General features: G+C 41.0%; 2 protein-coding genes across 3 annotated transcripts in view; one reads left to right on the plus strand and one right to left on the minus strand.

The window, feature by feature from the left end:
* The window catches only part of acap1 (ArfGAP with coiled-coil, ankyrin repeat and PH domains 1), a 479,281-nt gene that overhangs the window by 337,264 nt on the left and 114,048 nt on the right, over positions 1–27,969 (plus strand). The window lies entirely within an intron of this gene.
* Positions 1,791–27,961, minus strand: dvl2 (dishevelled segment polarity protein 2). Of its 2 annotated transcripts, none has more exons than XM_062444675.1 (15): positions 27,421–27,961; positions 16,416–16,485; positions 13,747–13,901; positions 11,276–11,385; positions 10,911–11,040; positions 10,354–10,444; positions 10,185–10,254; positions 9,841–9,980; positions 8,842–8,918; positions 8,669–8,736; positions 8,437–8,571; positions 7,758–7,889; positions 4,892–5,068; positions 4,271–4,495; positions 1,791–3,603 (listed from the first exon to the last, which is right to left on the minus strand). In XM_062444675.1, exons 1-15 carry the CDS (start codon positions 27,579–27,581, stop codon positions 3,044–3,046), a joined length of 2,301 nt encoding a protein of 766 aa, XP_062300659.1. In that variant the 5' UTR covers positions 27,582–27,961; the 3' UTR covers positions 1,791–3,043. The 2 variants fall into 2 exon arrangements, with proteins under 2 accessions (XP_062300659.1, XP_062300658.1); XM_062444674.1 differs by having other exon boundaries at positions 8,437–8,598.

Raw genomic sequence — 27,969 nt, forward strand, 5'->3', positions numbered from 1 at the left:
TAAAAGCGCTCTATAAAATAAATGTATAATAATAATAATAATAATAATTGTTATTATTATTAGTAGTAGTAGTATTTTAAAAATGTACCTATTTACAATGGAGAAATGGGCAAATTAGCACATTTTCATTTACATATAGTCAGAAAAGCCCCCAATTATAATCTCACATCAGCATAACCAGTGATTCATATGTTGTTTTTGTGAATGAGAATTGTGAATTTGCACATTTTCCCATTAGAAATTGGTACATTTCAAAATATCACTCCTGGTCACAAAACCAAAGTCTGAAGGGAATAATAGTAATTGTCTATACTTTTTAGGCATAAGGAATTAGGAAATAACAAGTCTCTGGATTCTCTTTGTAAATCCAGTCCAGATTTGACACGTCTAAGTATAGCCTAGTGGTTTTTGATCAGGACCTGATCTCATGTGGTCTGAATGTAGAAGACCAACATTGCCCTTTTGTTTTCACCAATAAAATAAACGTTTCACAAATCTGAAAGTGGGTTCAAACAGCCTGAAGGCTTTTGCATAACTTTCTCATTTTAATACAATTCTTCAAACATTGCAACAAGATATTTTCATGTTTTTGACATTTTATTGTAATTACTAGATACCAGATCTGTTTGTACAAGAAACCCCTCTTGTTATTTAACAACATATTTGTTTGTTTTACCCTAAAGCCAAAAGAAACGCAACTGTGAGAAAAGCAATTATTGACTCAATGAGTCAAAATCCCAGATTTACCTTGTAGACAAATACAAAGATTTATAAATACTCAATACAAGTGCTTAAAATGTGTACTTAGGTTCAGTACTAGAGTGAATATAGTAATTTTGGTGTCTACATATTTAAAAAAAAAAAATTTGATTAAGCTGGGAATTATTACTAGACTTATTAGACTATTAGTTCTTTCATTTGATATTTGATCTAATTAGTGGTATTCATTTAATTCAAATGAAGTAAGAAACAGTTTATTTAATTGTAGTACTGAAAGGACAGACACACAATTCTTCCAAGTCTGCTTAAAAACAACAGTCAGGAGCCCAAATGAGCTTGCTGTAATCATTCCTCCTGTTCATACTGACCATAAGAAGATCCCTTCATAATGCACTTGTAATGACAGTTATGGGGGCAAAATCCAATCTTCCTTCTGTGCAAAAACATATTTAAAAGTTTATCTGAAACTAATATGAAGCCCCAGACATCAAATAAAGTAGATATCTTACCTCTTTTTATTACTAAACTTCCACCACGGCTCAACAGGGAAACACAGAGAGGGAATTTGCTGCTAAAAAGACAGTTAATATGGCAGATATCCACTCGATGTGACTAACTCAGACTGCTGAAGCCTCAAATAAGTTTCAGATAAACTTTTTAATGCATTTTTGCACAAAATGACTTTGCAGACACACTATGGATTTTGTCCCTTACCACTTAGATTGAGAGCACATTTAAAGGAGATCTTTTAACAGCCAGTATGAACAGGAGGAATGATTACAGCGAGGAAAACCTCTTTCAATTTTCATATGGACACCTGACTGTTAGAACGCCTATTCTTTAACTGCAGCATCTTAGACTGTGAAAAGACAAAAAATAAGCTCTATTCCAGATATCTACAACATATTAAGGTCAACATACCGCATGTACATGTTATCTACTACTAAAGTCTGAACCAAAGCACCTCACGGACATTTATAACTAAACAATTTTGATTTAGTCGATGTGTGAAAAGTTACATTTTAAAATAAACAAGTCAGAACAGTCTGTAAGTATCAAATTTATTCTCAAATACACAAACAAAGGTGGCAATATGAAATCAAACAATGTGACACTGTCAATGTCATTCTTTTTGAAACGTTGACTCTTCATTTAGCACCTTAGTAGTTCGGTTATACATGATTTATAGTATAGTCACTCATACAAAAATGAAATGGGTGAATAATGCAAAGTCAGTAACATTAAAAAAATAAGCATGGGGAGCTGGGGCATTTTGGATCACAGTTACTTTAAGATAGACACTGCATGTAATCAAGAAGTACCTCTCTCTCAGTATCTTCTCTTTTCACCTACTTGTACCGTAAAGCCTCTACAGTCCCATATTTAAAAAAACCATGGTACTCCTCACAATTAGAGTTATCTGACGACTAGGCCTAGACAGTGATCACTAAACACAAGTTGACCTGACATTATTTGGACCTATTTTCTTTTCACATTAGAGCTTCTTGCTTTTCTGGTACTTTTGCTTTTCTTTTTTTTTTATATACGAATAGTAGATATATACAGATAAGTTCATTGTCAGACAATGCTGATGAGTTATTTCATGTACCTGGAGTGTGGAAATGTCTCTAAAAAACAAAAACAAAATGCAAAAAGTAAGGCACTCAGTAAACTCCTGTGCTGCAGACGGATCTGGCTGATGATCCAGATGTGTACATACAGGATTGTATCCTTTTCAAGTACACAGTGCGTCCTTTAGTGTTAAAAAAATGTGGTCTGTGCGCTTCCCCTGTATAGGCAGCTCTGAGACTAGTAGCTGATTTGGGAATGTGCTTCCCCCTCCTAAATAGATTGTATTTCAGCTTTTGGTACCAAAAAGACAGCTGCTCAGTTTGCTTTTGATAAACACAAACAAGAGGTGTACAGTTTGAGACGAGCACTGTCCTATAGAGTGGAAGTGCCGAGAGCCAAAACACAAACAAATACACAGCATGACTGTGGTCATATTATGTATTCGATGCAGAGGCTCACTGCTGAGATCATAAAGTAGAAGTGGATTGAAAAAGTGACTGTTATGTAGTGACTCTGAAGAGAAGAAAGTAGTCTTTGTAGACATATGTAGCAAGACCATATCCCACATTGTGTTTTAATCTTATTTTCTTTGCCAATGTTTAACCCTGTTCTCACCAAATTTGTAACAAGTGCCCTCAATCCAATAGGCCCTTGTGAGCTCCGACAGCTACCGCCAGATCCTCGTCAAAAAACAAGTGGGAACCATACGCTAACTTCAAATGAATGGTCGCTCGATACCGAGACAGAAACACTACATGACATCCACAAAGAACTCGCTGGGGTTGCCCATGGCCAGGTGGAAGGACTGGCGCGATGCAGTCAGCTCTGGGGGTACGGAGCCCAGGTCACGGGTAGGTGGGGCGCCGGGAGGTCCCCCTGGAGTGGAGGAAGGGAGCGGGGGTAGAGCGGGGTGCAGGGGGGCTGTGGCCATCTGCTGTGCGTGAGGGAGAGCGTGAGCGGTTGCCATGGCAGGGTGTGGGTGCTGGGGTACCATCATCACCATCATGGGGTTGTAAGGCAGGATGCCTGGCGGATAGGGGGACATGTGGGGCTGGGCCATGCGGTGATGATGCGAGCGCTGGGAGGAGGCGTGGCTGTGCTCGCTGGGGGCGGCCGAACCATGGCCGCGCCTCAGGCTGCTGCGAGTGGAGTACTCTGATTCACTGCCACTGCCGGAGCGGGAGTCGGCCCCTCCGGCCTCTACACCCCCGGTAGAGGGGGACTTCTCTCCTCCGCCCACGGTGCTGCCGGGGCCTTTACTGGTGCGGCGTCGCTCGCCCTCGCTTCTTGTCGAACCGCTGCTTCTGCTCCCTTAGGGCAGAGAGACAAAAGCTGTTAGATAAGAAGTAAATAGCTCTGGGCAGTTAAGATGGCTGCAACTTGTATCCTGCTCAGTCAAGTTAAAGGTTAAAGGTTAAAGGGGCTCTAGTTTTGAGATTTTCATAGAAAAGCATTTTTAAAAATTCAGAGCAGCCTGAAATGAAGGATTATGGATTATTTGAACTAATATTTATATCACATTTCCCCAGAGTTAGATTCTCCAATATGGCTTGTCACAGTTTACACTAACGCACTTCCAAAAAGTTGGAGGATTCCCAAGAAAGAAAAAAACTGAAGCAACAGAGGCCGAGATATGCAGATATGGAGAAGTATGGATCCAACAACACTGGATCCTACATTTCCCATAATGCAGCTCAAGCATCTTTTACTAATAATGCTGATGACATCATCCAGAGCCACAGAGGACATTATACAGCTGTTTTCACACAATGAGTGGCGCTCTTCATCATGAGTTAGTGAATTGAACTTCACGTGTAAAACTGGTTATGTGACAGTAATTTTGCTCACATGTCAGTTCATATGATGCTTTATTAACTGAGTAAATAGATCCAAAAAAACTTAGAGTATACTTTGGATTTAGGTCAGCAGTGATGTTAAATAAACCCGTTTTGTAGACCTCATCACAGTCTTTGCTCACCTTCACTGTGCTGGCTGCCGGTGCTGCCGGGGGTGTAGCTGTAGCTGGTGAGCTCGTGGTAGGGAGGGGGCTGGCTGGAGTAGGGATGTGTAGGGTAGGGCTGGTAGGGGAAGGTGTGCATCATGGGCCACGGGGAGGCCCCGGGGAGAGGAAGTGGAGCCAAGGTGTCCTGGTCTGAGGCCCCGCTGGAGCCGTCATTGTCATTCAGGGACAGGTTGGCCATGTCTGTGCAGGAGATAAGAAGGAGGAGATGAAATATGGAAGGAAAAGAATGAGAGAGGGTTTGAAGGTGATTTTGGAGATCATCTGAACAAGCTGAACAACTATAAAATATTCCTTAAATATCTTTGTGCCTTCACATGTTGTATATAGTACATCTATTTTTTCCACGCATATAAAAGCAGAAAAGTCACCCGAGAGAATGATTAAGGACTAACACGCCATAGCTGGTTGTTAATCCACTGTACATAAAACTCTTTTCATGGCTCAAACATCACATGTTTGATCCAACGCAGCCACCAGCGTGTCCACAAAAGGCCTGTGTGCCAAATGCTATTAAGCATTTAACATTCATGCATGATCCAGTTCAGCCTGTGATGTTTTTTTATGCAAGCTACTTACAGTTCTCGCAGTCACTTAAGTCCCCGAAGACGTAGTAGCACTGTTCGGAGAAGGTGATCTTGTTGACGGTGTGTCGAATGAAGCCGGCCTTCAGCAGGTTGCTGGCGTACTTCCTGGCTTCACGGCGGTCCTGGAACCCCTCGATGTGGTGGAAAAGCCACTCCACGACATCTGAGCCTGAGGGTTGGAACAGGTCACTTGGTTATAAGCAATGAAAAAACTGTTCATAAAGGAATGTAAAGTAAGGCAGAGTATAAATGGAAGAAGTATTAACTGTGATAGTAGACAGAGTTTCAGGTACATACATCAGAATCAAAATAAAGAACTTGTCTTTAAATGTATGTATGCAACAATTCGTACATTTATACTCAGTGAAATTACAACAGCAGAGGGCGACTTCCACAAGTAATAAATACAACAAATATTTTACATACAGTTAAATAATTAGTGTCCTGCAGGACTTAATCTGGAGTGTTTTGATCATTAAGAAGTAGCTGTGTAAATCAGAATAGATTTTAAAAGAGCACACATGAACATTTTTGTCCACAAATGTCCACAGCTGTCTCATCATTGGTCCTGACTCCCTCACCCACTCCACTCAGAACTTCTCCCTCAACATTGACGGCTCCACCATCACCCCCTCCACCAAAATCCGTAACCTTGGAGTTATCCTGGATCCCACTCTCTCCTTCCTCCCCCATGTCAACCATATCACCAAAACCGCCTTTTTCCACCTCCGAAACATCGCCCGCCTCCGCCCCAACCTGTCTACTACCGCTGCTGAGACACTCATTCATGCTTTCATTACATCAAGGCTCGATTACTGCAACAGTCTTCTCTACGGCACCACCACCAAAGTCCTCAATAAACTCCAATACGTCCAGAACTCTGCTGCACGCCTCCTCACCGGTACCCGCTCCAGAGAACACATCACACCTGTCCTCTGTGAACTTCACTGGCTTCCAATCAAACACAGAATCAACTTTAAAATCCTCCTCACCACCTACAAGGCCCTCAACAACTTAGCACCCCCCTACCTTGCTGACCTCCTTCATCACCACGCCCCCTCCCGATCCCTCAGGTCCGTCTCTGCCAACCTGCTACAAGTCCCCCGGACTAAGTGCCGGACCTGGGGTGATCGGGCCTTCTCTGTTGCTGCCCCCACCCTATGGAATTCACTCCCCCCTCACATCAAAATCTCCCCAACCCTCTCCTCTTTCAAATCTGCACTAAAAACACACCTTTTCTTACTAGCCTTCAACTCCTAGCTCCCACTGGACTCGTCATGTTTTTAACCTTTGTTTTTGTCTTCTTTTGTTTGTTTGTTTTTTTAACCTTTTATAACTTATAAACATTTGTTTCATAGCTTTAAATAGGGAAATAGGGAAATTGTAAAGCGTCTTTGAGCACCGCATAGAGCGCTATATAAGTTTGATTTATTATTATTATTATTATTATTTTAAAAGGCTAAAACATTTTCACACAGTTTCTATATACTGAAAGGCCATTTCTGGCGTTTTCACACCTATAGTCAGTAGACAAGTTGCCCCTTTGTTGCATTTTTCGTTTAGTTCAGTTCGGTTTCACATGGTTAAATTTCAAGTGAACCAAAATGTATCAACAAAAGCCATGTGGGAGCTGTCACACGAGGTCAGAAATCTCATGGGGTTGGCAGGCAGAGAAAGGAAAGTTTGTTTTTCTTTCGGGTTTAGCGATCCAAAATGGACCATTGGCAGATTTGGCATTGGAATTGTGGTCATCGTCGGGGCCAAATGCCGAGCCAAAGTATGTGAGCAGGAGCCACACATTAGAATGCGCTTGGAGGCAACGTAGAGAACAATGTGTTGCTTCACGTTTATGTGAAGACGACATGCTGCCCTCAGCCGGCTGGAGAGGAGAAAGGAGCACATAAACACACGCTGCAGCTGGTTACAGGAGCTGGTTTGATAAATATACAATGCCTCCTCCAGTTGGATGACTTGGGTCAGATCTAGGTGGGATCATGTTGATACCACAAAGGAACCGCACCAGAGCTGCTTGCAACTGAACCACCTCTTCAATGAGGTCTCGGTCTGGTTGTTTCGGTCGGCACCCGAGTGTGATTACTGTGTTCAGATCTGCCCAAACGGGGTTAAACGCTCCAGGGTTCAAATTTAAACTGAGCTAAACGAGGCAGGTGTCAAAACGCCAATTTGACAGGATTTCAACTAAATACCTTAATTATGTTGTGACAATAAAGAGCGAGTAAATCCTGTGCCAACAAGGAATTTAGCAGCATTATTATTTTTACAACACTACAATCTGGAGCCTCAAAAATGACCACAAACATATCCAACATTCTCAGAAGTAGAGAGAAGGTATTTACTGCGGGGGAAAGGTGTAATTTTGTCTGTCCCCTGTGGCTGTGCATTATCTTTTGGATTTTAGGCATTTGAGAATTAGTGATTACTGGCTGCTTGTAATTTTGAAGTATCAGAGCAGTTAAGCAGCTCAACTCAAAATGCCCGATGACATGCTGGATTAATAGATTATTAAGAGGGAAATACACGTTGTAAACGAATCAAATGAAATCAGAAGCTGAGTACAACCTCAAATTTTCATTTTAAAAAGCACAAAATGGTCAAACATGTAGTTTATGTAATTACTCCTTGTGATTCTGTTGCAGGTGATTCCAATTTAACAGATGTTTTCAGTCAGAACAGGCACTCACGTTAGTACTTTGGGGGCTTTTTTTCCCTCCCTTCCACAAGTCACACGGTTTTAATTCTGGGAACATAATGCCTGCCCTGTAAAGCTCTGTCAGGCACCAAGACATTTATGAAACTAATGCGCTCTTTTTTTGTGCCTTGTTTCCACTTCTTCTTACCGAGGAACGCGTTGGGGATGGTTATTTTAAGCCACATGCGGTCCCGGACCTCTAGACCCGATTCTGGTGAGGCCATGGCCTTGGCAACCGATGCCATATCAGAGTGTAGTGATAAGCTGAAGTCGTCAAAACCTGGAGACAGAGAGAAAGAGAGAGAGAGAGAGAGAGAGAGAGAGAGAGAGAGAGAGAGAGAGAGAGAGAGAGAGAGAGAGAGAGAGAGAGAGAGAGAGAGAGAAATTGAAGACTGCTTTAGAAATCCGGAAAAGGAAGACTTGTAGACATACAATGATAGCTAAAAGAATGACAGAGAGATAAAAGAAGAACTGGGTCAAAAACAAGGAGGCAAGGAGGGGAACTTTGAAGAGGAGATCAAAGGCAGGAAAGCAGGAGACATCATTTGTCACATCACATAACAGCAGCAACAAAAGCAGAAAGACAGATGTGAAAGATGATTCTGGTGCCAATGTCGTTAGAGAGATAGATGGAAGGAGACTGCAACAGGAAAGATACTTTACAGTAATCAGCGTCATTCAGACTTTGGATATCAGCTGACAGAATCTGGGCAGGTTTAGAAGCAGGGGGTGGATATAGTTTTTATGAGAATATAAAAAAGCAACTGAAAATAAAAAGAATAGAGTGCACAGAGAAGGTGAGGTAATTAAAAGAGAAAAAGACTCACGCTCAGTCTCGGTGACGGAGGAGGAGGAGGTGATGGTGCTGAGGGAGGAGCTGCCTGGGAAGGGAGGGTAGGCCCCAGTCATGGCCACAGAGTGGCTGACCCACGCTGCTGGGTCGATGGGTCGGATCGGTTCATCTTGAGAAAAAGGAAGGGGTACAGACACTGACATCACATCAATATTTAAAAATGACGAGGGAATAAAAAAGCCAGACACCGGAATTCTGTAACTCACTGCGCGGCAGAGTGAAGTAGCCCTGAGGAGACGGGTCCCAGCACTTGGCCACTGTGAGGATGATGGGTCTGCCAAACAGAAGAACAGAAACCATTAATGTGGATCAAAAAGAACAGTTTGCTCAAAAAAAACTGAGATCTGATCTGTTAGGATCCAAACAAAGAACAACTTACCCTGGCTTGTGTACAATCTCTCTCAGTACTCGCACCGCATCGTCGTTACTCATATTCTCAAAGTTGATGTCGTTCACCTTAACGAGTATCAAAGTATTACAAATTTAGTTTATATTGAAAAAATTGTAAAAACAAACAAAAGCTTGTATAATTCAGCCTGCAAAATACATTTTTACAACTGAACCAACATTAAGTCTGGTAACACTTTATTTTACAGCTCCTTTGATTTTTTAAACTAATTTCCTGGAAAATTTACAGGTATGTTTGCGGTTAATTTTTAGGACATTTTACAAAAAGGTGGTTGTAAATTATAAGAAAAGAATGTTAAGTTGGTTTAGTTTGTAAGTACAAACTCAATATATTTGGCTTTATGTGTAGTTGTTAATTTGAAAAAAAAATGTAAAATTAGATTCTTAACAATTCTTATGATTGTTTTGCTTGTTTTCGAACTTTGTTTTACAGATCTATTACATTTCTACTTATTTCCAGGACATTTTCCCAACAATTTCCTGTAAGTAGCTGCTGTGTAACATGTAATCTGGTAGTATATGGGAAATGTGCTTATCACAGTTTTTAAGAAATAATCTAATATACTAATATGTAGTTTGACACAAAAAACGACATACTGAAAACTAATCTACTTTGTTAAGATGTTTTACAAATGAACAACTACATAGAAACCCTAATATACTGAATATTTACCAACTAAACCAACTTTTTTGCAAACCGACTTAAAATAATCATTGTATAGGTGCAACTTACTCCGGACATTTCCAGGAAACTCAGATTAAAGGAACTGTAAAATAAAACGTTACCCTCAGTTGTTCCTAAGCAGGAAAACTACAACTACAACTAAAGATCCTGTAATGAAGGTGAGAATGTCTTGAAACTGACAAAGCTACATCAGCATACCTGCAGCAAAACACTCATCTAAACAGTCATTTGAAAGCAAAAGAAAGCACTCTGTTTGATTTAGATTCGACCGTTATCCCTCCTCACCTGCAGCAGCATGTCACCAGGTTCTATGCGTCCGTCCGCAGCCACAGCTCCTCCCTTCATGATGGAGCCGATGTAAATGCCTCCATCCCCTCTTTCGTTGCTTTGGCCCACGATGCTGATGCCCAGGAAGTTGTACTTTTCTGTATTGTGGAGTAATAAGAGTACAATTTTACACAAATTAGTCAAAAGATTTACAGTTCAAGGAGACATAGGAGTTCATATAAAACTGAACCCACTCGAATACTTTATACGTAATATTTGGCAAAGCAGCGTATTTCATATTTCATTACACACCCAAGACTGGGTGAGGGTCAAAGACAAGAACGAATCAGGAGGCTACAAACCCATGTTGAGAGTGACGGTGATGATGTTCAAGGACATTGTGGAGTCTGTCACGCTACTGAAGGAGGAAGCCTGGAAGAAAACCAAAAATAAATCAGACACATTTAACCAACAAATACATCACACACAAATACATTAGAAGTCAGGACACAGAAGTAGTCGTGTACGTACCCTCTCCAGACGTGGAGGGCGCTGTTTCCTGCGTCTGCGGTGTCGCTTGAGGAGCCTGGAGGCCGTGCTCTGCTCTGTTGCACTGCTGAACCTGCGAGTTCAAAAGGTCAAAAAGAGGTGACGGGTCAGGAGAGGAACACACCGTCATAAACCTTTAATGGGCTCTTTAATGGTCTCCTATTTGCTGTTGAGTTTTGTGTCTGGAACCTAAAAATATACCATCAGCTAAGAAGGAAACTAATCTGGGAGTCTTGAGTAGAAACATTTTAAACTAATTAACATCTTTTAATGAGACAAAAGGCAAAAATATGAAAACTGGGATAAACTACTGTGGAGCAAAAACAATAAAATATAAAAGTTAATGAGAATATCCTGTAAACTAAAATACACATTAAGTGTACTTGAGTTGGGGTATAGGTGCATGGACAGAAAACAAAGTGCAAAATAACAAATTTAATAGATGAAATTGCTATATAATTATTTAAAAGAATGGCAGCTATTTAACTCTGCGGTTGGTGGGAAAACAGTCCTTTTCCGTCCGTTCATCTACCTCTCACCTGCTCATGGTGTCGTCGTCCTCAGAGTCGCAGAAGCTGGTGGTTTCTAGCTCGCTGCTCATCACTGTGCTGGAGCTCTCGTATCCTGCCAGGTGGCGCTCCAGCCGACTCTGGCCGTTCATGCGAGGCCCTGGGACACACATGAGGAAAGGGGGGGGGGGGGGGAGCCGGAGAGGACAAGAGGGAAGATATTCCACCATCAATTTTCATGTTTGCTCAAGTCAACTTTTTCTTCTTTTTTTTAACCGCCCAACATGCCTCACTTCTCGTCATTCCTTGATTGTATCACGATCTATTCACTGTCAGGAAGATGGCGGCGAGCCAAATCTTGATAGCACGCCGTCGTAGCGGAGTGTGTTTCTCACCGTGTTGCTCGATGCCCTCTCTGTGTCGAGGTCTCTCTCTCCTGAAGGAAACCACAGACTCTGTCTCAGTCTGGTCGTCCAAGGTCTCCACACTGCCTGTAGCGTTGGGACTGGAAAAGAAGAAGTGAGATCAAAGCTGGAATTAGAGCATGACAGAGTTTACATTTTATTTCACTAATCCAATGTAGCAATTTAAAAAAATATATATATATTACTAATTATATATTTTATGACTCGAGGGACATTTTAAAGTAATCAACTTTTAATGGATTCAAATTATTCTATGGGGCCAAAATCTGACAAATTATAACCTCAGTCTCTTTAATTGTTTGGCATATAAACATTTTAGAATATTTTGGCTGAAATATTGTTATAAACTTTTCTGTGACGTACTGAGTAAATATGTTCAGCCAGCTGTGAGGTCTTTGTACAGGATTAGCTCGTGTGTGGCAGTTCAATCACACGGTACACTTCCTCCACGAGCACAGTTTTATTGAGTCAGTCACACTCCAATTAAGGTTTTGACATGAGATAAAACAGTCTCAAAGTCTTCACAAACACTGAGAAGATAAAACCACTTGTAGGGACAAGGTGGTAAGTACTGCGCAGAATGTTTGATCCACTTGAGCAAATACATTATTCTGAGTGCAATCCTTCGCTTACTTTATGTCTAGACGGAGAAAAAAAAAATCCCACGAAGACTTTTTTTTTTTTCATCATAAGAAAGTAAAAGAGACCCTAATTTTCCAACATGAGCCACGGTGTTGCTCCAGCTCCAGATGAAGCATGGAAAGAGAAAAAAACACTAATGTGGTTAATTCTCCAACAGCTGCAAACCGCACATTGAGCAAAGTTAAAGAGGAATTGTTTGGTTTGAAACTGGATGCAAACACACACCATTGGGTCGGGGACGAGGTCCAATTATAAGTAATGAATGAGTGCGCTGCAGTCGTGATGGGAGGTTGGACCCATGGGTGTGAACTCCGTTTGACCCCTAAACCAAAGAGCTGCAGACAACATACTTTCTGCAGGAACCGAAAGCGATGGTAAGAAGCCATTTAAGCGACGGGTACTGAAGTTTGTTTTGGACGCTGCGAGCCTGATTCACATTACTGTAATGGTTTTCTCACATGTTAGCCGGATAACATGTATACTACACACAGCAGTAAAGAATAAAGGAGAACTTTTGCTATTTAGAGGATATATTTCATTCTGAACACATGTCTGTGACAAGACTGAAATGTGTTTGCACACTGACAGTTTTTAAACCAATTTGCCTACTTAAACTTTGGACAAAATACACCCTGTTGGACACAGGCTTTCTCATATTTTGCTCCTTTTTACAGAGAGGAAGTAGCAGCAGCAGAGCAAGCTATACACAATCTTTATATATTATTACCTAACAGAATTAAAATGACAAAGATGACATCCAGAGGACACAGCAACATTGTCATTAATTAAGAGTCTCATTTCTGTCCATCCCACAAATTAAACCCAATATTCACTCCTCCTCTCTGCTCTGCTTCTTCATGGAAACATGGCTTTTTAGCTGCTAAACGCTCCACTGTGTTCACCAGATAGTTGCTAACTTTGTGTGCTGGCAGGAAGTGCACAGCAGGTTTAATCAGAGATTTTAGATGAAAACAGCTGCCTGTTAGAGCTGGAAGTGAGGTTCACGTAAGTGAATCGAACTGTAAAAATGCAGGCCGGAAAACCAAAACAATTAGCTGAAAGAGACTACAAGATTTTGTTGAGCTGAGGGAGACCGAGGAGTTGGGTGATAATTCTCACTGTGGGTTAATGACTGCAAATGTCCCCTTTCATCTTATACACAGTCATTTCATCCTTTCTTTAAATAAAATGCGGATTATTGCAGCTTTAAAATCAGAAAACAAGAAAATAAAGTGATACATTAATGCCAAAAACTTAATTTAACTGTAATTTTTTTAACAGATGTTTAAGTATATGTAGCACCTGCTTGAGGTTCACTGTATGAAGTTTTTCCCCAGAGCTGCTCATGTTAATAACAAGGGCGGCCCCGGCTAAGATCAGGTTCAAATGAGCTGTAGTATTGTTGCTATTCTTTTTTTTTTTTTTTTTTTTTTTTTTTTTTTTTTTTCTTTTTTTTTTTTTAAAGATTTTCTCTGGCATAGAGGCCTTTATTTGAAAGTAGAGAGACAGGAAATTATGGGAGAGAGAGGGGGGTGTGACATGCAGAAAGGTCCGCCGGCCGGGAATCGAACCGGGGTCCGCTGCGTACATGGCATGCGCTCTAAACCACTCGACCACCTGCGCGCCCTATTGTTGCTATTCTTGTAGTAACTTGACACTGGGAGTGTATGAGATATTCAGGAAAAGGTACAGTATCGGTGATGGAACAAGCATGTGAATAAATGTGTACGAACGTTTTGGTCCTCTTAAAGCAGATACACAGTAAATGTTTCAAGCTAAAAAGGAAGTGCTTTGCTTACTGGAAGGACGGAGGTCTTGAGTCTCCGATGCCCCCGGTCCTCTCTGCAGGTGGGGGTGGGAGGGGTGGCGGAGGAGGCGAAGGCTGGGTAGATGCTTCCACAGGTGGGACTACTGCCACCGGAAGCTCTGCTGCAGGAGTGTCTGAAGATACCAGCTGATTTTCAAAAAAAGGAGGAGAAAAAAAAAATCAGGAAGAAAGAATCCAGGGAAAAAGATAGAGAGAAAAAAAAGTAGTGGAGAAAGAAATGGTACAAAACAGAAGATGAAGTGGTTTAAATTGAGAGAAGGAGAGGGTGAGAAAAGGGGAGGAATGAATGGAGGAGGAAAAACGGGTAAGATGTCAACTACTTTGACACACAAACACTGTACTCTTTTCAGATGGACGTCTCAGGGGCAAAGTGAAACACTATCCTACACTTAACCTGTCTCTCTTCATTATATAACAAAAGTGCCCGCACACACACGGTAACACACAGAGTAACACACACATTAACAATTAGGATGAATACCATACAGCATCCAATTACCTACACAGCAAAAACACACAGAGGAGACACAGAGAGGAAATGTGATGTAGTTATGAGCAGCTGACTGAAAAAAAAAAAGGGGTCCAACTGGTCTTAAAAAAATAAGAAAAAATGTAGCCGGTTAAAAGCAGGAAATATTCAGAATTCGTGCTGCATGTTTGGCAATGCCTCAAGATACATTTTTCATTTTCCAGTCATGTTAAGATAAACAATCTGCATCCTCTGTCAAAATATTTCAACCCAAATGGAGCCTGCGAGAGGCCGACTTTCACCCTCTCCCCCTCCCCGCTAATGGCTGCGCGACTCTGCAACCCTCGTCTTCTGGGATCCCTCCATCCATCTTGGCGTGCAGATCACATATCAGTCCCTCTGGTACCCTCCTGCTTTGTAACACCCCCCTCCCCTCTTTTTAAATGCCCTCCCTCATTCTTATGCACTTAACAGATGCTTCGGCCTCAAACTGGCTTATCTCGGCCAAATCCCGATGTTTTGTCTCTGCTCAGAATGTAACCTACAGGGTGGGGTACAAGCTGGGCCGTCTGGTGAAATGGAAAGTATGAAGACTGTAAGACTGTACCTGGAAACTGGCTGTAGTGGAAGTAGTATTGTGGCACGCTGCTTGTAGCTCGCAAAGCTCCATTAACACAACGAGGGAAATAAAATTAAAAAAACACATCTGCCTTCCTCATAATTTCTTCTGAAAACTGAACACCCTTTTGGCTCCACATGTTCCATGGTCAGATAATCTTTGTTAAGATTATGTCAAGTATCCAAAGACTTTTAAGACCAGAACAGTGATTTAGAGAGTCCAGACTTCATTCTTAAAACCTGAGCTATTTCTTACACCAACTATAAAAACTATGGAACAAGGCAAGAGTAGTTTTTTGATCTGCATCTGCTTCATTGCAACCATCATATCTGGATCTGGATAAATCCATGATTATAGTTGGGTCATATATGAACCCCACTTGGCTCTCGTGCCAAAATTATATAATGAAATAAAGCCAGTATCAAGATTATAATAACTGATTTTAAAAGATTTGGCTAATAAATTGTAAAATGTTCTTTATCTTAACAAATCTCATATGTAGAGCCAAACCAACCAACAATTAATTGATCTACTTACAAGTATTATGTGTCTCCAGCGTCTGATATATTGCATTCCTCTGTGATGTTGTCCAAAAACTATTTAAAAACATGTTAATGAGCCACACAGCTGCACAGGGTTGTGATATGTTGCGTATCAAGCTAGCAAAGCTCTGTAAACACAACCACGTTTCCGGGCATGTGCGGTGGCGCCTGCCGCACACGCAACTACTCTCCGGAGACCAAAAATGTTCACTGTTATAAAGACGTCGGAGCCGTTTCCAAACTAAGTACAGCAACTGCAATATTTGGAGTGAAAGAACATCTCACCCAGTGCGGCAGTGTGACTCATTCATGTGATTTTAATAGTTTTTGGGCAACATAGGACCTCTGCGGCACAGAAAAATACAATATTTCTACTATATTATTTAGATTTGTTGTACTGGAATAAAGTAAACTATAAAAAGGCAGGACAAGAGATTTAATGGATGCTAAGAGGAACATTTTTAAGGTCTAACTCGACTACATGTGATTTGACATAATGAGTCAGTCTGCGGTTAAAACTCCTCAAAGATTTTTTATTCAGATCTGTTGAGTCTGTTTCTTCCTGTTGAACCTGGCTGGACAGTTAATCTGGTTCAAATCATTTCCAAGATATTTTTAACCACACGCTCACCAAGCTCAACGCCTAAACTAGATCTGAGAAGTCCACGATGTTGAAATATGATACACAATTAGGCAAAGTTAATAAGTGAAATCTGAAATCAAATTACTTCATTTTATTGCTGCATGTTGGACGAGCCTCTTTAGTCTGAGGGGGTCTGAAGGAATGCACAGGAAAAAGGAAAATGTGGTTTCTGAGAACAGCCTGCAGCTGATAATGTTGGATGACTTCGGAGATAAAAAGCCAAATCTTGACATTTTCAGAGAAACCTTGGAGGGAAATTTTTAAAAAGAGGGTCGTTTATGGATTTAGAGTAATTGTTACCAGTGAAATCTGAAGCTCCCACTCCCAGTTTGATTATAAATACAGCAGCAGGCTTATTATTTCTTACCCATGACACCACTCTGCCGTTGAAACATGGCAGCTTGGCACTGTCGTCGGAAATCTCTTCCTTCACCACCCTGAAAAACAGAGAGAGAAAGAGTGAGGATTAAAGGGTAGAAATTGTTCCGTCATCATTACATTAAAGCGTTGTATGTGCTGTCTGGATGGCAGCGCTGCAATAAGGCGAGGAGGGGGGGGGGACAGGACTCAGCAGCCAGACATTCATCTCCATTCAAATTCAAATTCAGCTTTGTAAGCATGACAGATCAATAATCTATACTGCCAAAGAAGCACAGTCCATTCTCTGTTTAAGAGAAGCTAAACTTAAATGAGAGGAGCTAGCCAATCTTAAGAGAGCCTGGTCAGGTTCCAGTGGGCACCAGGTGTAGCTCGTTTATGCTCTGTCACCAGAGGCTCACTCTAACTCTCACTCACACTAACCCAGCTCACTAACTTTGGGGCTAAATGCCTTCATTTTAATAAGAAGGTGGCATGAAACATCCAAAAACTTGGATTCAGTCTTGAGGAGTTTCAGCATTTATTCACCTACAAACAGTCTAGACCAGCGGTGTCAAACTCATTTTAGTTCAAGGGCCACATACAGCCCAATTTGATGTCATGAGGGTCAGACCAGTAAAATCATTTCAGTCACCTATAAATAATATATAGCATAACTTTACTATAATAACCTATCTATTCAAAAAGCAGATGAACAGCCTGAGATATTGTGTCTCAGTCGTCCCAAACATGTTGTTGTCTTTTGTTGAAAAGCACTTTGATGTGTATTTATTGTATGAAAGGTGATATACTAATAAAGTTATTATCACTATTATTATAACTTTTAACGTGCACCGAGAGGAGGTGCTGGTAACACACTCAAAGCCTGCCTCTAGCATCCAGCTGATATCTGTGACAGTAGCTGCGTTTTGTGCATGTTTACAGGCAGGTGATACACAGACTGCATGCACCAAGATGTATTAATTATGTGCTCTTATCATTTATCAAACTACCAGAACAGGTGGTGCTCATTTTCAGGTTGTGGCAGGCGACTAGTGGTGCTTGCTTCGGTTGCTTCACCAAAGCACATTAAGAGTTGTAGTGTGAGTTCATGACTATTTAACATGCTCACACTGTGAAGTCGATGTTGAAGCAATAGATCATGCAGCCCAATTGGAGGGTGCAGTGGGTTGAGAAATGACGGGTTGAAAACTACACGAAAGCTTTTAGCCGAGTCATAAAGAAAAAAAGTGAAACTGTGATGGATTTAAATTGTTTACATTACCGACGCATTACAAGATATATACTCAGCTCTGACAACAACACAGCTGAACTGAATCAAAGGCTCGAGCTCAATTCTAAATAAAATAACAAAATATGTTTTGACAAGCTGTCTTTGTTCGCCCGCTATTATCCCTCTACGTGTTTCATCAGGTGCTTTGTTGATCGGCCTGCGGTTAAATCTGCACAAACACTCCTGCTCTGCGGCAGGTACAAAAATGCTGAGCTGGGCCCAGTTCATTCTGACTTTATGAAGATGGAAAGATGAAAAGATGGAAGTGACTTTTAAATAGGGCTGATTATTGGGGCGGCTCAGCTGACTGCTGTTTCAATAGGAGCGGTGACTAAAGCGACATCTGTATTTAGATGCATGGGAAAGACATCAGTGAACAGGGCTGGAAATTGTGGTCGACAGCAACCATTTGATGACTGTGATGTTCGTGCATTAGAGCGGTATGTTAATAAAAACAGAGGATAAAACTCTTATTCAGGTGATTGAGAATGTCAAAGCAGGACGTGATCAGATTGTGTCGGCAACAACAGTCGACAATCACACACAGAGAGAGATTTTTAAGCAGGGTGACAGAGCATAAACCGCTCATTACAGAGCTGAATGCACATTTGAGAGTTCAGCGGTGCAAAAACCAGAGTCACTGGTCTACAGAGATGTGGAAAAAAGTGATATGGTCAGATGAGTCATACTTTGCCATATGGGTGGGAGGGTGTGGGGTGGTTGGGTGGGGTGGAGGGGGTGGGGGGTTGAGCGAAAATTCAGAAGAAACTCAGGAGCTCGACTTTTCTCCGTTCTCCGTTTTAAAGGAGAAATATGTAACCATGACAGCAAGCATTTCAAATGGGAGCTGCAGCACAAATTCTAAACATTCCCCATCCCCTCCTCTTAAATCAGGATAGGATAACCCACTGTCGTTAACTTCACTTCGAGGCTAACCCTTTCACTTTCTTAATGGTGGGGGAAACAACAGATGAGACTCTTCTTGGTCATAAGAAGCTGCAACATTTATTAACTAACTCACTGCAGTCTTTGCTGTACATTTACTGCCAGATTGATGACTTAATGCTAACCTCTTCTTCTGCCACCTTTCTGCCCTCACTATTTATTCTTTTAAGCGTCTCATTGTTTCATATTAAAATAAGTAAATTTCTCTGCCACTCACTTTCTACACCAATGGATCAGCAGTACTCCTATTGCAGTACCTTTCACACAGATGTCCTTTTAAAGGATGGGGAAAGGGAGGATGACTCTAAACACATCTGTGGTAACTAGGGGGTTATCATGCTCGCACAGTGGGCAAGTGAAAATCATTATTAGCATATTGATATTAATGATGGTGTGAAATTTTAGCATTGGCGCTCGTAATTTAGTGAAAACCATTTTTTCAACATTTCATAACACAAAATATGGTTAAAAAAGAGGTCAAATATTTAGATAACAAAAACAAGCGTTTACTTTTATTGTCTCATTGTTTCATATTAAAATGAGTAAAATTCAAAACTAAACTATTCTGCTGCTTTTGTTTTGAGTACTTTCCGTCTAATCTCTCTCTCAGTGACATGGTTTGCTGTCGCTGTAAAGGCCGATTCATGCCGGACAGCTGTGGACTTGCACGCAGATGTGGCTCAAACACATTTTTTTTTTCTTTTTCGGAGGTTGCGCACAGATACAGACGCACTCCACATGTGAGTAACAGTAAACAGGGATGTATGCATCGTGATAACTTTCCGGAGTTGTAAAATCCAGTCAGTGATGATTATAAACCACTGTGCTGTGTTTTACTGATCAGCCTTTTACATGAAATAATTTGATACTCCAGACCGGACCTGCTGGATTGTATTTGATGGTCTCACCGGCTTTTTAAACATCACGACCACACTAACACAGCACCAGTGTTGTTTTACACTCTTTTTAGTCTGAATGCAGTTTCTGAATGTTCAGTCACAGCTCGGTATCTCTGGCTTTTGGGGATGTTAACGCCAGCTGACGACACACTCGGGCTAGGAGACAAAGACATCAAACACTGGACATTCTTTCAGATTGACGCTGTGCTTCGTTAAATGTTTGATCAAATCTGATGTGCACTTGATGTGCCACATGCACTTTGCCTCGTTGTTTTCTTTATTTAAGTGAAGCCAGTTGAGTGTTTATCTGTCCGTCTTTCACTACTGATGTGACGTTAGCCACACATGCTCGTATCTCAACAACCCGACATACTGTTGCATTGATGCGTGACTTCGACGGGTCCTGACAGATATGTAGGCATGTAGGCTTTGTTTACAATAATAAAGAGTTATCATGTTTAGGAACTGAGACTAAAATGTTTTAACGGGTACCTTCACAGCGCACTCTTTGCTCTCCGTGCAGGCGTAGTGTATTTTTCATTATAATCAACCCTATTGACTACTGGATTTTTGGCATTTTGGATTTGTTTCTAATTTGAACCTGGTTTATCAGTTCCCAAACCTGCTCTATAAATGCCATTTTCTTCTTGTTTGTCCCTGTTGTCACATATTATCTTCCATGTTGTGAAAATGTGCCTTTTTGTCTTTAAGCTATTTTTATGTTTATAACCTCAAATTTCCCTGCATGTAATCAATTATCTTATCTTAGTGTATCTTTGCAGTGTTGTTGTGGATTTTCTGTCCATTAAAATCAGAAAGTAAAAGCTCCAGCAACACTTGTAATATATGAGAAGTTTACTATACTACAAGTGTTGGTCGAGCTTTGACTTTCTTCAGTCTTTTTTCCGTCTCCATGCACCTTGTAGTAGAAGTAGGTGAAGTTGTGCCAGAAAACCTTTACTCTGTTTCTACAGCTTCGGTTTCCCTTCATCAACGCAAACTTCACTAATAATCAGAGTAATATTGTATCCCTGGGATTATACTCGGGTCTAATCTCTAACAAAATACCACCCAAGCCACGATGCAGTGAATGAGCGATGCAAAGAAGTAAAGAACGAACAATCCTCATTTTGCTTTCTCCAACAAGCGAGAGACGTTAAATAATACACAATCTGACTGCTTTAGTGCCTCTTTATAAAAACTACACAGCCAAACTAAATATGCATGAAAATCAAATCCACATATCGACCTTTCTTTAACAGTCACTACTCGAGCTTGGTGTCCGCATGGTCGAAGCTCTTTCGAGGCAACACATCTGTTCGGCTATCCTTCCCTCCTCCTCTGTCCTCTTCCTCCGTGATTGTCAGAAAGACAAACATTCAGCTTCGGCTGTGTAATTTCCCCCACAGCAGCCTACCACCATGTTATTATTACAGTAGTTTACTGGGACAGGGGCTGGGCAGAAAGTGCTACATATAGAGGACACTTGACTGCTCCGATTCCTTTAGTTTTTTGTGTGTGTGCGTGTGTTTTTCCCCCCAGCTTTATCTGCCAGTGCGCCTCCTCTTCTTCTTTATGTGTGTGAGACTCGGTCAGGCTCCGCTGGGCTTTCGTAAGCAGCTGTTGAGAGCTGGTTTTGTGGGTGAGTGTTAGCATGTGGCCAGATTATTGTGGGCACTGGCTGAGGAACTGTTGCAGGAAGCTTTAGCTTGTGAGAGCTGCCGCGTGTGTGTGTGTGTGTGTGTGTGTGTGTGGCTTCTGAATGTTAGTTAACAAATGAATGCTTCATCCATCTCATTTATTTAACTCCCCCCCCCCCCCCTCCTCTCTCCGTCTGTCTCCTCACATGCTGCGAGAGGACCAGAAAGCAGATGAACAGACGCAACATTCTTCTCCGCAGAGTGTAATTGTCTTCATTCCTCAAGCCTACAAACAAACAAGCGACCACAGTCTGGAATCATCTCACACACACTCTAAAATACCTCAAATAATGTGCAAACAGCCCAAAAATATGCTGAGTCCTGTTTCAAAAAACATGACGGGTTTTTTTTCCACCTTTTCTCTCCTTTTTAACTTTTCATCTCACTAACTAACAGCCTTTTCTTCATCGTACACCACCACAATGTTCAATAAGTCACCACCCCATTCCTCCTCTCCCTGTGGACACCCTAAGACCAGGACTTGAAAGACCCTCCCATTGTCCGGGGGCTGATAAGAAAAACAGTATCGGGGAGGATGTTAATTAACTTTGGGACAAAAGTTGGAAAAGAAAAAAACCTGAAAATGTTACAAATGAAAAGCAGTGAAAATGAGACTAACTACATGTTTTTCATAGAGCGCGCGCGCGCACACACACACGCGCACACACACACACACACAGTTCTTCTTAAACCTAATCAAACACACACACACAAACATTACTACCGGATTTCCTCTAATAGTGGCTGGGGTCTTTATTTACCTCGGCTACAAAGGGTACCAGGCCTTTATTGGTAGCAGGCTTGTATTAGAGAGAGGCCTTTATTTCTAACTCCCTCTGTTTGAAGTATATTTGCTCAGATTTTAGCACTAAGCCAGCTCGCTTTCTGATCTGCTTTCGTTTGCTCTGGTAAATTTTGGTTACTGCATTACCAGTAATTACGGTAATCCACTAAGTCTGACATGCAGAGCAATAATTTTAGGACTATAGCTACACCTGGAAAGTTTTGCCAGTGCACCACTTTGCTGTAGTTTACCTGGTTACCGTGGTTACCCATGCTCATTTAGTGTCACTTCCATCATTGTTATCAAAATATGCATCATCATCCCCATATTGAAACAATATAGCATCTCCTATGCCCCCCCCCCCCCTCTCTGTGACGGTCAGCTAGAGGTCTACGCATCTACTCATAGAATCACATCCAGGTAACTACTATTATATTATAACTGGTGTGCTGTTTTTGGGACCTATCTTCACTTATTCATCACAAGCACGCCCCCGGCCATTATCAAAGACCCAGCTTTTAATTGACTATTAGAGGAAATATGGTAAGTAACATTAACTAGGCCTGAGATTTAGCTACATGTTTCTAACCTGCTGAAGCTTCAGTCTGAACAGCTGAAACATTTAATACTGTACCAATGTAATGCAATTTGTTGCAAAGTTGTGATGCGAATTGCATTTAGAGCGTTAACATGTTAGCAATATAGCTCAACATGGTAGCACTCATTACTGTGTATATTAATGTGTGTCAGTATTGTTAATTTAGTAAAGAAAGTTAACACTCAAGTTAAATCAGTATGATTAAACAGTGAATGAGATTTGGATTTATTAATAACCAAGGAGAGGGACGTCTGTGCGCTTTAGACAGAGAACCATTAAAATGTTTTATCAGGATCTATTTTATGTAATATGCTTAAGTTTTCTGCTCCTTTAAAACAGTTTTTATTTCGTCCATTTTCCTCCCTTCACGAGTCTCTTAGTCTCTTATCTAATCTTTTCAGATGAGTTTAAATAAAAAGGTTGATGATTGATCATCTAATCATTTCTGTGATGTTTTATTTACGCTAAAGGTCACTTTGAATGACTTTAATTGGTGATAATGTAGACAAACAAAGATTTTAAATTCAGGAAAGTCCACATTCATTTTCGGACAGCTCAGATTGTATTTCGGGGACGTTTCTGAGAGGATGCTAAAAAAAAAGTTAGTGAAGAGCCCAGCCCCAGACAATCCAGCAAATGGCTTCTGTCCAGCCCCAGGTTCCCAGCGCCAGCCCTGGCCTGCTCTGTTCCACGGATCTCCCCCACTGCCACACACACAGCTTCTGGTCGACAGCTGGCCTCGTACCAGGGCAAATGAAAACACACACTATTACACACTCCTTTCCTGGGTCGTGGAGAGAGGGGGGAAAAAATGTCCCTGTTTTGATTGGACAGCTGACTCTGAGCTATGTTTGAAAATTTTTCATCTGAACTCGGTTGGAGATATTGAAATGAGAGAGATGGTGATGCCAAGTGGCGCAATTTAACTTAAAAATCTACGTTTTTCTGTAATAAGTCTCTTTGAAAGGCTTCCCACACTCTGCTAGGAGAGTTTAGCGGGGGTGGATCTTTGGGGATGAGGATTTTTTTTCTTCCTAGCTTTGGAAAAACACCCAACATTGTAAGCTCACTTACAGGCACACAAGGGTCTTAATGTAATCATGCTCTGTCCAGTTAAACGGGGACAGCCTCCTAATTTGACAGCTAACTTGGAAATTACACCGGTGATTGTGGTGAGGGTAGTCGAGTTAAAATAATTGATGGGGACCATTACAGGGTATAAAGTGGAGCTCTGCAGATATTACTCTGGCCATAATAGCAGCTTTTCACAGTTTTAAGTGTACGCTTGCAGTCGCCTGTAAAAGTAATGCAGTCTAATACAACTGACTTGTGATAAATCCGACCTTCATGAAGGTTATAATGTTCATTTTGGATTCAACTGTTTCACAGAGGTGCTGATTCAACTTTATGGTCACTTTTGAAGCTTTACATCATAATACTGTATAGTGTATAGTATTTCAATATTTAGTCTATTTACATTGATAACAGTGAGGATAACAAACAAATAACTTGATTTAAAAGTTAACTGTGTGCAATAGTGTCTACAGATGTGAGAGAATTAGGGTGGAAACAATTTATTATTTTGATTTTCAATTGTAGGGGTGCAACTAACAATTGTTTTCATATTGATTAATCCGCATTTCCTCGATCGATGGCAGAAAACACTGAAAGAGCCAAAGGTGACGTCTTCAGGTGTCATGTTTTAAGAAATGACAATCAGTTATCTGTCGATCAACTAATCAATTGACTTATCACCGCAGCCATAATCTATTGTCTTTTTTTGTTATAAATTGGTTAATATGGGTAAACGACATGCAGGAAATGTGGCAGGCTTATTGTTTATGCTTTATTCTCGCACACATTGTTTTAATGTGTGTGTGTGTGTTCACTCTGATAAATAGAAATGAATAGAAATGAAATAAATATAATTTTCTGTACCCCAAAGGGACGTCGTAACATCACGTACAAAAGTTGTACTGTGTGGGAAAATGAGAAGCTCACCACATGTGGCCCCAACTGCACTTTCAACTAATAAATGACTACAAGGAAAAAACAATGAACAAAACTGCTTTATTTCTTGTAGATGAAGAAAACGACAACTAAACTTTACATTTGAACACCCTAAAGTCAGAATTCAAAAGGCATTTGTCGCAGATTTTCTCAAACTATTTCTTCAACTCAGCTATTGATGTTTCTGTATTAATATTCAAATTATCTGCATGTCAGGGGCAGCTCTACCACTGAAGCTCTGTCAAGGTTTAATAAAAAGCCATTTCATCTCAGTGTTGGTGTCATGTGTGTAGATTTGAGTATTGGCAATAAGGAAATGTCCCTACAAATATCAAGGTGATGCTGAATTGTCTCTACATTTTTACCGATTTCAATCAATCTAGCTGCTTTAACTCCACATAATGTTAACAGGAAGATCTCTGTAGGGTTGCTAGGTTTGTGTGTTTTCTGCAACAAACTGTACTGCTATGATAAAGAGTAAAAGACCAGAATATGTGAGATACTCAACCTGATGATCTGGCAACCCTTAACAAGCTGTAAACACTGATGACTAATAGCAGCAGAGACAGAGAGGTGGAGAATCTGAAGTGTTTAGTATTTATTAAATATCCCAAATGTCACAGAATTTGATATTATAATTTTAAGGGTTGGTAATTGTTGGCTAATTTAATAATAAACAACTTATTTACTGTTGGTGAAAACAGCTCCCAAAAGCAAACGAAGACATCTGCTCCTGTTTAAATAAGAATCAAAGTGTCAGGAACAGTCGAGCTTAGTCATTAAAAATGCTCTGTAATCAATCCAAACATTCATCTTTGACTTTAGTGGCAGCGCTTAAAGCAGGAAAATATTTGTAAGCCTGGAAAGTTGTCCAGGAAGAAATGTGTACGACGCGTTGAATTAAGTATAACATGAATTTAAAACTGCAGACATAGTGCCTGAGAACTTTAAACCTTGTATGTGTCATTAAGACATGGACGTTATTATTAAGCTAAATGAGCCGTAACATGTCAAACTGGTTTGTGTGTGACTGTCGGCAGCAGCCTGAGCAGCACTGAGACACAATGGCAGGTGAGCTCTGATGTCACAGAGACACTGATAACTGAGCACAGGTACTCAACTCTGCCTTTACACCTCTGTTTAATACTGATATTGTTTCTTTTTACTTAGTGTAGTTGTACTGTAGTTTTATGTTACTGTATGCACCACTGGAGACACTTAATTTCAGTGTATATTGTGCCATGACAATAAAGGCATGAACACTGAGCAGACAGGTGAGCTGCGGACTCTCAGGTGAGCTCTGACTTCATCGTGTAAGTTCTAGCCATAAGTTTAGGAGCTTAATGAAAAAAATTTTATAAGGAAGAAGTTTATTAGATGATTTAAAGACAAGTTTGAGCATCACTCTTCATTTGTGTCGCCCACAATCCACAAACTGAAAGGAGAACAGACATTACAGCAGCTGTTTCACATTTTCTATACAATAATTTTATTGCAACATCTATTGTGACACTTGTGTTACCTTTAAATAATAATACTGGTCTCAGATTTGTAGTTAAGCAGTTTATCAGTGAGATAAAAATGTAGAAATCTGAGGAGAATATCATGATGCGAGTCCAGTTTGAGGCAAGTAAAGCAAAGTAATCATTTTGCAGAGTCGGGCTCTTTAATGTGAGAGTGTGTGCACATGTGCCTACAAAAGAGAAAAAGAGTGATACAGAGCGAGTACACTACACGATTATTTTGGCCGTCCTACAAAAAAATGTCCCTACCAAAAAAAACAACAAAAACAAAAAAAAAAAAAAAAATTCAAACCTGGTAGGTATCACAGCTCTTATTGGCACCGGCTCTGATGGTGCCATCCAAAGAGGGGGGGAAAAGAGGCAAATAGCCCAGCTTCACTTCAATACCAATCCAAGACTACAATGCATTTAACAGAAGCCCTAAGGGTCTCACTGGGTGAATAAACCACAAACATGCATTCCTCTGCAGAAAAAACGAACAACAGCCACACACACACACACATATACACACTAACACACAAAAAAAAGATTAATTGATAGAGGAGAGGAGACAGCTCTCTCTGGAGGAGTGGGGTTTTTGGGAGAAAGGGGAGAGGAAGGGAGGAAGCCAGGGAATGAAAGGATGGCTGGCAGGCCAAAGTGTTAAAGAGGGGAGACAAAACCCTGGCTTCAGTCCCTAAAGAAAGAAAAGGCGAGGATTTCACAAGATGATGGACTCAAGGAGGGTGGGAGGGCTGAGGATTAGGGTAAAGAAAAGCAGCAGGGACAGGGAATGCCTCCCCCCCATTGTAATGATGATGTTTTTTGGAGAGAAATGCCTCCCCCCACCTCTCCCCCTACCCCACCCCACAAACCTACATAACACCTAGTATGTATTTATAGAGCAGCTCGGATATTCATTTTATCTGTGCAGTGTCTGATTAGTGACATACTGGCTGGCTTCATTCAAGGTTTATTCTCCCTCTAAAACATCCCCTGTGACAAATATCGGTCACAAGATAGGATTGCGTGACTTTTTGACACGCAAACAGGCCTAACTTTTCATTAAATATAACTTTTTTTCTTAAAGTTACCAAGCATTTGTGTGCAGTTTTAACTCAAGCTCAGTTAAAGCTAACCCTACACATTAAAAAGGTTTGTTTTCCAACTTTTTTTCCTCCTCCCTACTATATTTATCTTGCATCTTTTTACTACTAACTTTCTTCCCTTTTGCATGCAAACCACACAACTCAAAAAAGGGTGAAGAAGTAGTAACAACTCACCCGAAGTCCTGGTCCATAGATTTGAAGAAGAATTTGTAATTTGGCTTGTTCAAGACTTGTTTAAAATCCAGCAAAGTGATATTTTCGGCAGCAATGGGTATCTTCACCAAATACGGCGTCTCCTCTTCGTCGATATGATAAATTATTTTGGTTTCCGCCATCTCTACGGTTGCTTTTTTTTAGTTTCTACCAACCCTAAAAAAAAAACAACCTCTGGAAGTTATACCAAAAGAAACACACAAGTGAGGCGAGGTAGCGTTAACTTTGTTGGGTATAGCTTGGCTTGGAGCTAGCTAGGTGGCTAACGAGACGGCAGAGGTGAAACGATGATGGCCACTGAGATTTTTGTTCAGCCCCGAGAGCCCCGGAGGACGTGAACGCGTTAAGCGGGGCTCTGCAGCTCGCTCTCCGGGTTGAAGACGGCAAAAACTCGCATTCCGCCTGTTTACCGAGGGGAAGGCGAAAAACGACCGACACGCTACACTCACACACGACCTAACTACCGACAACTTTTCCCCCCAACAAAAACATACAGAGGAGAGGAGAGAG

This window comes from Scomber scombrus, chromosome 23, assembly GCF_963691925.1.
Source record: "Scomber scombrus chromosome 23, fScoSco1.1, whole genome shotgun sequence".
NCBI lineage: Eukaryota > Metazoa > Chordata > Actinopteri > Scombriformes > Scombridae > Scomber > Scomber scombrus.

Excerpts from the sequence above, each read along its gene's own strand:
- dvl2 (XM_062444674.1), bottom strand. The coding sequence starts at position 27,581 with ATGGCGGAAACCAAAATAATTTATCATATCGACGAAGAGGAGACGCCG. Across the intron at positions 16,486-27,420 it reads TCTATGGACCAGGACTTCGG|GGTGGTGAAGGAAGAGATTT; the intron begins GTGAGTTGTTAC and ends TCTGTTTTTCAG. Across the intron at positions 8,919-9,840 it reads CTGGTGACATGCTGCTGCAG|GTGAACGACATCAACTTTGA; the intron begins GTGAGGAGGGAT and ends ATACTCGTTAAG.